General features: G+C 38.4%; 1 protein-coding gene across 4 annotated transcripts in view; it reads right to left on the reverse strand.

Annotated features, from left to right (window-relative positions):
• Positions 1-515: 515 nt before the first annotated feature.
• The window catches only part of U2surp (U2 snRNP associated SURP domain containing), a 50,200-nt gene continuing 40,094 nt past the window's right edge, over positions 516-10,621 (reverse strand). For all 4 annotated transcript variants that reach the window (XM_031346350.1, XM_031346351.1, XM_031346348.1 and 1 more), the window contains 4 exons: positions 6,040-6,150; positions 4,047-4,165; positions 2,282-2,458; positions 516-1,079 (listed from right to left, as the gene is read on the reverse strand). In XM_031346350.1, the coding sequence (XP_031202210.1) occupies positions 941-1,079; positions 2,282-2,458; positions 4,047-4,165; positions 6,040-6,150 (546 nt within the window). In that variant the 3' untranslated portion in view covers positions 516-940. The remainder of the gene's footprint in view (positions 1,080-2,281; positions 2,459-4,046; positions 4,166-6,039; positions 6,151-10,621) is intronic.

A 10,621-nucleotide genomic window follows, 5' to 3' on the forward strand; every position in this document is an offset into this window, starting at 1 on the left:
AATTTGTACAAATATCATGATACCAGTGTTTTAAAGATAACCTGCAGACAATTATAAAAAGGCAACTATTATACAAAAGAATTCTATGGTAAATTTTCTTTATAAAACCTTTTATAAATAAACTTGTTTCATGATAGAAGATAAAAATTAAATTTACCCTAAATACGTTAATTGCTCAGAAGATGGACTGAGTGTTTTGAAGTCATGCTGCTTCTTTGAGAAAGAACTGTTTTAACCAGGCACTGCAGTAACAGATACACACCACACCCTCTCATTAGAGCCTTCTGTTCTCCGGGTATGAAACCCTTTTACAGAAATGGATCAGCAAAACCTACTAAGCAGGAGTGTTGGGTCCCTTAACTTTTGAAAGTCATTTTAGTAATTATAAAACACTAGCTACTTGAACACTGGAGCTTATAAAGTGCACTAGGGGTAAGAAACAGCCATGGTGCCAAATTCACTTAGTAGGTCTTTAAGGGACTTGGTGTCACCAACTGGGCAAAAAAACAACATTATAGTTTTCTGTTCAGATTTTATTTGAAATCTAATTCAAATTGTCAAAGCTACAAAAGGGGGGAAGACATCTGTATTATGTGTCTAAGTCACAACATCCTAAAACAAAATACTACTACTGCCAGCAGATCCATTGGACACATTTCTGATGAAATTCATTAGCACAATAAAAATTTCATCTTGAGAAAACAGCCACAACAAAAGTAATTTATACAATATAAAACAATGACAGGTCTACAGATGCAGTTACTCATGAGTTTACACATGCATTCACAAACAAACAAACAACAAACAAAACCCAGGAATGCTCTTTCATTAGAATTTTGTTTTTGTGTGTATGGTTTTTTTTTCCTAATTAAAAAAAAAAACCATTCAGGCACAAAACAACTTGCATTTCCAATAAGTGACAGCATCTTAAAAATATACGTCAGTGTTTGTTTTTCTTTGACTTTTTATGAGACCTGTGTGGAGACCGGGACTGAGATCTGGATTTCTTCCCTGATTTCTTAGGGGACCTAGAGCGAGACCGCCTAGACCTTTTAGGTGTCCTTGAACCAGACGGCGACCTATAAACAAACAAGAACAACGTTTAGGTAACCAGCTACCAAAACTGCTTACATTCTTATATGGCTTCAAATGAGCTCTAAGAGGGCACTTACTAAAAAAACACAGCACACCCAAATTTACTCTTTACTATACACACACATGGATTTACTTTGCACTTACTATTCATGAGTAATCAGTACAGCATTTGTTTTAAAAGACAGATTTCTGAGACTTTATCCTGCTCCAATGAGAACATGTGTCTTTTAATAAGCTCCCCAGGTAACTGATACCTCCAGCCAATATTTGAACCTCTAATCCATGAGATAAAGTTCAAAGAACCAACTAAAACATTCACGCAACTTAAAAAGCAAAGCTGCCTATTCTATAATTTTGAGAGGAAAAAAATATTTTCATTCAAAGCCATCATTTAAATATCATTTAAAACAACATAATTTGTTTTTTGTTTTTTGTTTTTTTTTTTGAGACAGGGTCTCACTGTATAGCCCTAGCTAGCCTGTGCCTCCCAGGTAATAGGATTCATGACATCTGCTACAACATCTGGCACCAGGAATTTTGCTAAGTTTTGTTCATGGAAAATTCCCAAAACAAACAAAAAAACCCCCAAAACCCCACATACATATAAATCTACATAGATGCATACAAGTGGGAAAAGGAGAAAGTCTATTTCATAAAGAATTACAGAAAATGATTATGATAATGAACATTGGCTTAGAAATTCAGGTGCAGCTCTGAAGAAAATGCTCCTCTGTAACATCAAATACATTTATGGACTATTTTTGTGGGACTAAAAGGCTTAAATAAAATGTTAAGTCCATATGAAGAGACGATAAATAGTATTCTATTTCCTAATACAAATAGTTACTTCTGTAGCAAAGGGGTATTCTCTTCCAGTTTGACAAAATCTAGGTCTATTTATTATACAGAATCAAAGAAAAAAGTAAGCACAGTCCCCCCCAACCCCCAACAGTGGACATGTGAAAACCCGTGGTCAGTCTAATTTAACTTGCTAGAATTCTTCTATACTTGAATCATGACAAAAACTGAGGGAGGAACAAGATAGCCCAAAATAAGAGTAAATGAGTGCTATTTCTCTGTTTTTCTCAAATCTTTCCAAAAAAAGAAATGTGCCAAGCACATTACTTTGAAGCTGGTGGAATTATCTAAGTGGAAACTGAAACAGGTACAACTGACTTGCACTTACCTTTTGGCTTTTTTGCTAGCGTCTCTAGGAGAGTCTTTGTGAGAGGATCTGGACCGAGAGCTTTCTTTATGAGATCTCTCTGACCGTTCAGACCGTTCTGATTTGGGTGATGGGGACTTCACTCGCCGACCGCTGCTACTCCGAGAGGGGCTGGGGGAGGTACTGTGTCGTCTCTTCCTATAAAACAAAGCATATGAACTCTCCTAAGATTTAAGCATTCCAGTTTGATTTTACTACTAGTGTCTCCCAGCTATGCTGACTCAACTCTCACTAGACATGCTATTGTTATTTTCCAACAACATTGATTGTCCTTTATTTAATGAACAAGTAAGTCTTTAGACAGCTTGCCCAAAACCAAATGAACTCAACTAAATTTAATTTTCTTTTGCTGAAGAGATTACTAGGAAGATGAAATAAGCCTGACCTTTCTAGATTGGAAAACAATGACGATTTATTTTTTCAATGCTAATTTCTTAATGTGGGTCTTTTACTAAAGTTAAACGATACAATTCAGAGAACAGGACACTGTACTGGCTAATTATAATCTACTGGTTGGAGGTGAAGTGAAAGGAAAGAACTAAAGAAACAGAAGTCTTTTAGTAGGTGGAGCATGTGGATGAAAGAAGGGTACATAGGGATTGTTTATATGATCTTTGTAACTTCTTTTCTATAAAACTAAATTATATATATAACCAAATTCTATACATATTCAAGATATCAAAGGCCAATCATTGTAATTTTGTTATTTATAAATACATACAGAGTGGAATGGCCTAGTCCATCATCATCAATGGAAGGAGAGGCCCTTGGTCCTGTGGAGGTTCTATGCCCCAATGTAGGGGAAAGCCAGGGCCAGGAAGCAGGAGTTGGTGGGTTGGTGAGCAGGGGGAGGGAAGAGGGAATAGGGTTTTGGGTTTTTTTTTTGTTGTTTTTTTGTTTTTGTTCCAGAGGGGAAACCGGGAAAGGGGATAACATTTGAAATGTAAATAAAGAAACTATCCAATAAAAAATAAAAGAAAAATTATCTACAGAGTGATTAAGCCAGGTTTCTCATTTGCAACCACTTTTTAAATGTGGAAAACTGATTCTGTTTACTAAAGCAAATGTGTCACTACAAAACGCACTTAAAACTATGAAAGTAAGAAACCTGCTACATGGTTTCTTACTTTCAAGCAAGTAAGAGCATAAGAGCTATCACCATCACCATGACCATCAAACTCTCACTGAACTTGATCCTCTGGGCCCTACATGGCAGAAGGAAAGAACCAACCCAGGTGTCTTCTGACTCCACAGGAGCACAGTGGCAGGTGTATACCACCCTCTCCCCTCAACTAAACCAATAAAAAGTTAAGAAAGTTAAAAAATTCAGAAAAGAAAAGCTGAAACAAAGCAAGTCACAGTCTCTTCTACACATAATCTCCTTTCAAAACAGAAAACAAGATGCTCACAGTGGCAGAAACAGGAGATAGAACAAGCTGTTACTTAAGCCATGAGGTTGATACCCAGTAGTGTAACTGAATTCCTGCAGTGAATTAAGGCTAAGGATACCACATGAACCAAGTAAAGAGATGACGTCCTAATTACTTAAGCCAAGTGGCAACTAGTAGCCCTGAGCCTCAGCTAACTCTGCCTCCTGCAGGCAGAAGCCAAACACGTTTCCTGTGAAAACTACATCTGGTTTGTTGATATTGATAATGGAAATACTTTAAAATCAAACAGCACTCCAAATCTTAAAATAAAGCAGATTAACTATCACATGCCATACCTTTCTTTTCTCGTTGGAGTACATTCATCCTTTTCCTTCTTGTCTTTGGATCGAGATTCCAATTTTTCTTTATCTTTTTTGTCTCTTTCTCGTTCTCTTTCTAATTCTTTCTCCTTCTCCTGTTTTGTTTTTTAAAAGGAAATATTTAATTGCTCAAAAATATCATTCTAGGCTATCCCATGTATTTAACCATTTTTTTTTTTTAGGAGTTTTTAAAATACTAGTTAAGGGATGATCTCATTTTCAAAACAATATCTACCCTTTCAGGCAACTAGTCATTTCTTATCAACTAAATCATCATTATCCTTGTATAGCAGCTAAATATTTACTGTTTATAGTAATCCAAATAATATGGTAACAGTTTCCCATACAGCAAATCATCATGTGATCCTTTACAACACTATTAGTCTCAGTCTAGATACAGAACACTAGACTCAGAAAGGTCAATAATAAGCGCAATAAGCACAGTCACAGCAGACAGCCAGGAACTCAGTCAAAGAGCTCCTGTTCCTTCCTTCCTACCACATCAAAACGGGAGGGAAGGGAAGAGGAAGATGGGAAAGATAGGGGAAAACAAACAAACACATCAGAAAAGCTAACATGACCTTCCCATCCAGACTGACGAAAAGCAATTCTTCCAATATATAGCAGACTCACTTAATAAATGACAGAATAGTTACAGTAGTGCCAAAGATACTGAAACAACTTAGTTCTTTAATAAAAGAAATGGAATTTATGACTGGCATGCATCAAAAATGTTGACTTAACTGCTTCTCATTTTTAAAAAATGAAAAAAAATCTTGTAACTACACACTGGCCAAGTTGTACCACAGCACCAAGAAAACACACAGATAACCCCTAGGTGAAGAGGCATAGCTGTGTTCTAGTAAATTTACTTACAAAGACCATAGTTAGCTGACCTTCAGCATATGCCTTCTGAAAACACAATCTTGTCTCCCATTAACAGTCATGGCACACAGGACACTAAACTTGTAATTAACATTACTTATCCCTTTTTAGTTTGTTGCCACTGAGATGCTTGGAATATCTCAACATGTAATCTTCCATGCAGACTAATAACCTGATACCATGGCTGAAGGGACTCAAGGTGTACAGACAACTAGCACCATACTGTAAACCTTATTTTTCTTTTGTTCAACTACATCTCACAGAATATAAATCTAAAGAAGTACTAAGGAGACCAACTTCCTTTAATGATGTGTAGTATACACTTTCCTGAATGATGATAAAAAATTAGTTCCTGATTGACTGCACATTTTACAAAAACTATACTACAGTTCAACTATTTTAAACTGACTTATTTATTCTGACTTAACACACAGAGCATAAATACTAACACTAACTATGGTCGGCTAGAGAAAATCCTTGTGGCACATAGCAGAGAAGAGCATGGGCTCCCATAGGTCTACATGGCTCAACAGTCACTTTACCAGGCAGCTCCCTGCCAGTAATTCTGTAACTGCAAGCTCTTTCTTGTTTGACACCGTTATTACCATCGTAATGATGGCCCAGGTACAGATAAAAACAGCAGTCTCAACAGAAGTCCCGGACATTTCAACAGGCACCAAAAGGGGCCCTTGTTCTGGTGCTCTGGACATTCACTGTACTGAAGCCCAGAACTCCCCGATGTGCCAAGTGTTCTACTTTTTACTACACCATCTCAGGGATGATCTTCCCATCAGCAGTACTTCCCAAACCTCATCTCCACCTTCATCTGTGTAACTTCCTAGAATTAATGGTTTCTTACTACCATCAATATAATATCTTCTCATAGGGTTTTCTGATTCTGAAAGTATGTTTTTTAACAACATTAACTGTCTAATCTATGGGTAGTATCCAGAATAAAGTATTTCTAATCATCAGTCAATGTTTATGCATCAAATGCTATTATATAGAATGCTAATATCTCAATAGTCCACAAAGGCAAATGAGAACCTTGGTACTGCACACTACTGAGGAAGGTATGCCTTACCCGCTGCAGCAGTTTATCCCTGTAGTGCTCTACTTGTTCCTGGAAGCTTTGCCCTGGTTTTTTTGGTCTCTTTCCAGATTCCAATTCATCTTGAAACTTCATAACTTTTAGCTGTGAAATAAGACATTTCAAATAAGAATTTTCTGTCACAATTTTTCTAGCATTGCTTTTCTCCTATAGCAAAGCACTAACTAATTAGGACTCAAGTCAACATATAATCAGACAAGCCCACCACACACCAGCAGCACACATGTTCTCAGACAGCCAAGAGAGTACTAAAACCACAGTCTGCTTCACATCCTTACGAACATATGTGTCCACCTAACAATGAATGTATTATCTAGTAAGAATTAGAAGAAAAAGGTAAGTATAGGCAAGCATATCTAGAACAAGACTTAAGAGTTAGCAAGACGTAACCAGAAAATAGGTTAAAAGCAACAATAAAAATGATGGTGTTCTAATTACAGCTCCTTAGAACAAAATACACAGATGCACAGTGTGAAGGCTCTACTCTATTCACAGCACAGTGTAACCACTGACCATCAAACCACAAAGGGCTAAACCATATTCAGGATGTACCTTTAAAACAGTAAGAGTAAATACTGACACTATGGAGTTTTGGTTTGTTTTGTTGCTTTTTAAAGACAGGATTTCTCTATGTAACAGTGCCCTAGCTGCTCTGGGACTCGATCTGTAGACTAGGCTGGCCTCAAACCCATAGAGATCCTCCTGCCTGTCTCACAATGCTGACTTTAAATAGATCAGAATTTCATATTCTATTTCTTAAAATGAATTACTGAGAATGACCTAAGCTATTTACATGATGAGCATTCCCTGCAGCATGCTAATAGACCACTTTATATATTCATCCTAAGCTGTCTGGCTAGTCATACACAAAGCTCACAGATTCACACACACACACACACACACACGCCTCCAATGGATAACAATCTAAAAGTCTATACCACCTACCCCCTAAAAGATAATAATACAACTTTGAAAAAACCAGTAACAAAGAAAGAAAATATAAAAAAGGGAAAATTTCCTATTTTACTCTGGAGATTTAAATACTTTGATCACCCTGGAGACAATGTCTTGCAATGTATTCCAGACTGACCTCAAACTTGTAACCCTCCTGGGTGCTGGGATTATAGGTATGCATCACCATGCCTGACTAAAATTTGTTTTACAATTCTGTGAAGACCACTAAAGGAGCTAATTGTGGGCCAGTGGAAAGGCTCAGTAGGTAGAGTTGCCTGTGCCAAGCCTGATGACCTGTTTGACCTCAAGAACCCACAGGGCTAAGAAGCAATCACAAGTTGACTTCCATTTGACTGCTGTGACATGCACGTGACACATATACAAATAATACATATAATTTTAAAACTTTTCAAAAGAGAATAAATTCATGATATATTCTAAAGTAAGACAACTGGGGTTGGAAAGATGGCTCAGAAGATAAAATCTTTGTCATGTAAGTCTGACAACCTGAGTTCAACCCTAGAAAATACATTTAAAAAACTGTACATGGGGGGCTGGCGAGATGGCTCAGCGGGTAAGAGCACTGACTGCTCTTCCGAAGGTCCTGAGTTCGGATCCCAGCAACCACATGGTGGCTCACAAGCGAGTGGGCCGGCAGAGGTCCTGAGTTCAATTCCCAGCAGTCACACACATGATGGCTCACGGCTATCTGTACAGCTAGAGTGTACTCATACACATAAAATAAATAAAATAAAAAAACTGTACATGGTGACCCAGTGACCTGTGTCTGTAATGCTACACTCCTAGCACTCTATGAGGCAGATGGGAGAATCACTGGGAAGCTTGCCAGTCATTTCTCCTGGAGTATATATAATATGGCCGAAATAACAAGACCCTGCTTCAGCAAGGTGTAAGAGAACTGACCCCTGAAAGTTGTCCTCTAACTTCCACTCGGGCACCTGCTTTCTCCTCTCTCACCATGCCCGCCTATACAGACACACATACAAAGACATAACAAAATTATTAAAATATAACTGCCTCTCTCGCTGGGCAGTGGTGGCACACGCCTTTAATCCCAGCACTTGGGAGGCAGAGGCAGGTGGATTTCTGAGTTCCAAGGCCAGCCTGGTCTACAGAGCGAGTTCCAGGACAGCCGGGGCTACACAGAGAAACCCTGTCTCGAAACCTGTCTCGAAAAACAAAACAAAAAAACCTGCCTCTCTCCAGCAGGAGTTTAGATGTTCAAGAAATGTAACAGGCGACAGTCCTCTTCAATCAAGAGAAGGAAAGCAGCAATGAGGAGAGAAGAGAAGTGCATGGCATGGCCATTCCACACTGACTCAGCCGCGTTTTCCTTCAGAGATGGTAAAGAGGCATCAGCCGGCTAACACCCCACTCTACTTTATCTGAATTGAAAGACTATTTAAATAGGCTATTTGCTACTAGAGAATTTAAGAAATGAAGCCTGAGCATTGGAGAAATATTATAATCCTCTCCTGTCCTACAGACAAACGAGTATGCCACAGTGTTTGAACTCTGGACTGTACTTTGCATGTTCTTTGATTGTTGTCCTTTTTCTGCCTAACTCTTTCCCACAGCAGAATTCTATAAACCAGAGACTTACGGTTCTCTCCGTCTTTTCCTTCAAAAGCCTTAAAATTAGTCTTTGCACTTTTCATGTTTTAATGAATTTAAAGTGAATAAATACAGTTTAAAAAATAGTTTGATGCTTAAGTTGAATGGAAAGGCAGGACAATGCATATACCCAAGCTCACCACCATATGAAACCAAAACCAGGTAAACAGCAAACTCAATGTTAGGAGAGAATTTTCTTCTAATTGTGTATGTGTGTAGGCTTGAGGTCAACCTCACTGTTCCTTAGGATGGCCAGACCTGGGTTTTTGAGACAGTCTCTCACTGGGACACAGAGCTCAGCAATTAGGACAGGCTGGCTGGTCAGAGAATTGTACTTCTACTTCATGCTGCCACACCAGATGCACAGTACCAAGCCCAAGTATATGGGTTCTAGCATTCTAGCTCAGGTCTTTAAATCACATGGAAGCACTTTACAGACCGTACTATCTCTCAGCCTTTTTTATTTTGTGATAAGAGTTTCATTATGTGGCCAACATAGAATCAAACTTGTAATTCCTGGTGTCCGTTTCCCAATGGCAAGGATAACAGGCATCTGCCACCAAACATGGCTGAAAATATTTTTCAAAAACATTATAAATGCCACATTAAAAGTTTCTGATAACAGGGTTTAACTAAGGCCCAAATACAAGTTAAGATACCCATAAAGAGTGAGCATACTTCTCAATGCAGAAGGAAATAGTGCGCATGAAGGCTTCCTGCTGTGGTGGGACCACAACCAGGAACCACTTCTCACTTCAGCGGCCTTTCTTTTGTTAGAGAAATGAAGAAAAGGCTCACCACCACCACCACCACCACCACCACCACGGCCTTCCTCTTGGCTCCTAGCTGCCTGCTCCCTAATCCTTTTGCAAAACCAGGAGCAGCAGCACAGGGAAAGAGCGCACTGACCTGCACGGCCCTCTAGGTGACACCTAGTCAGCACAATACATGGCTATAGGGTTTCAAGTATTTTTGTAGAGAATATTACAAATCCATACGTTTTTATTAATCACAGGTTTAAGGTATGTTTAACTGTTAGGTATTTTTGTTAGGATGCATTTGGGGAAAGGACTAGCTTTCAAGAAGAACAACTATAGTATAAAGTACAGTATATAACAAAACTACCTAGAGAAACTAAGTCAGAACTGTATTCTGTACTTAAAGGTTCTCTAATACACCACTGGATTTTAAAACAAAAACTAATACGGAGACAGGGAAGCAAGGTAAGAAAGTGTGAAACAAGTTTGTGAGCTATGAGTTCTAATTCAAATCTGCTACCAGTGGTGAAACTTTGTCCCATGACTTAAATGTCTCAGAGTAACAATAGAAAATAACTTAGGCAACACCAAGATGAAGCTAAAACCTGCATTTTAATAATGTGGTTATCTTTCCAATTATGACAAAGGTACTAAGAGAGCTGAGGAGCTAATTAAGGAGCGGACTACAAAAGATAGTGTACATATAAGGTATGTGTGTGCACACACAAAATATATACACCACACATTTGAAAATGATAATTCTCATGAATTCACCTAAAAGCTAAAAGCTATGTGGCTTTCCTTTCTTTATATTAGTAAGGAAACATCATTTTAAAATTAGGCAGTCTATTTTATCATTTTTTTTATCAATTATTTGTGTGTGTGCGTGAGTGTGTGTGTTTGTGTGTATGTGCGTGCACGCACCTGCCACAAACATATGCCAGAGGAATTTATGGGGAGGTCAAATCGGGTTCTGTCCTTCTGCCATGTGAATGGCCATCAGGCTTGGTGGCAAGCACCATTCCCCACCGAGTCATCTCCCCAGCCCAATACTGATATTATAACCCCAATTATTAAGAAAGCATATTGTCACTGAATGTAATCTTTAGTTCTATGACCTACTCCACACACAGCCCTGAGGACTGAAGTCTTCTGCACACTAAAACAACTACTTTAGCAAAGAACACACACACACATACACACACACA

Source organism: Mastomys coucha, unplaced genomic scaffold, assembly GCF_008632895.1.
Source record: "Mastomys coucha isolate ucsf_1 unplaced genomic scaffold, UCSF_Mcou_1 pScaffold23, whole genome shotgun sequence".
NCBI classification, from domain to species: domain Eukaryota; kingdom Metazoa; phylum Chordata; class Mammalia; order Rodentia; family Muridae; genus Mastomys; species Mastomys coucha.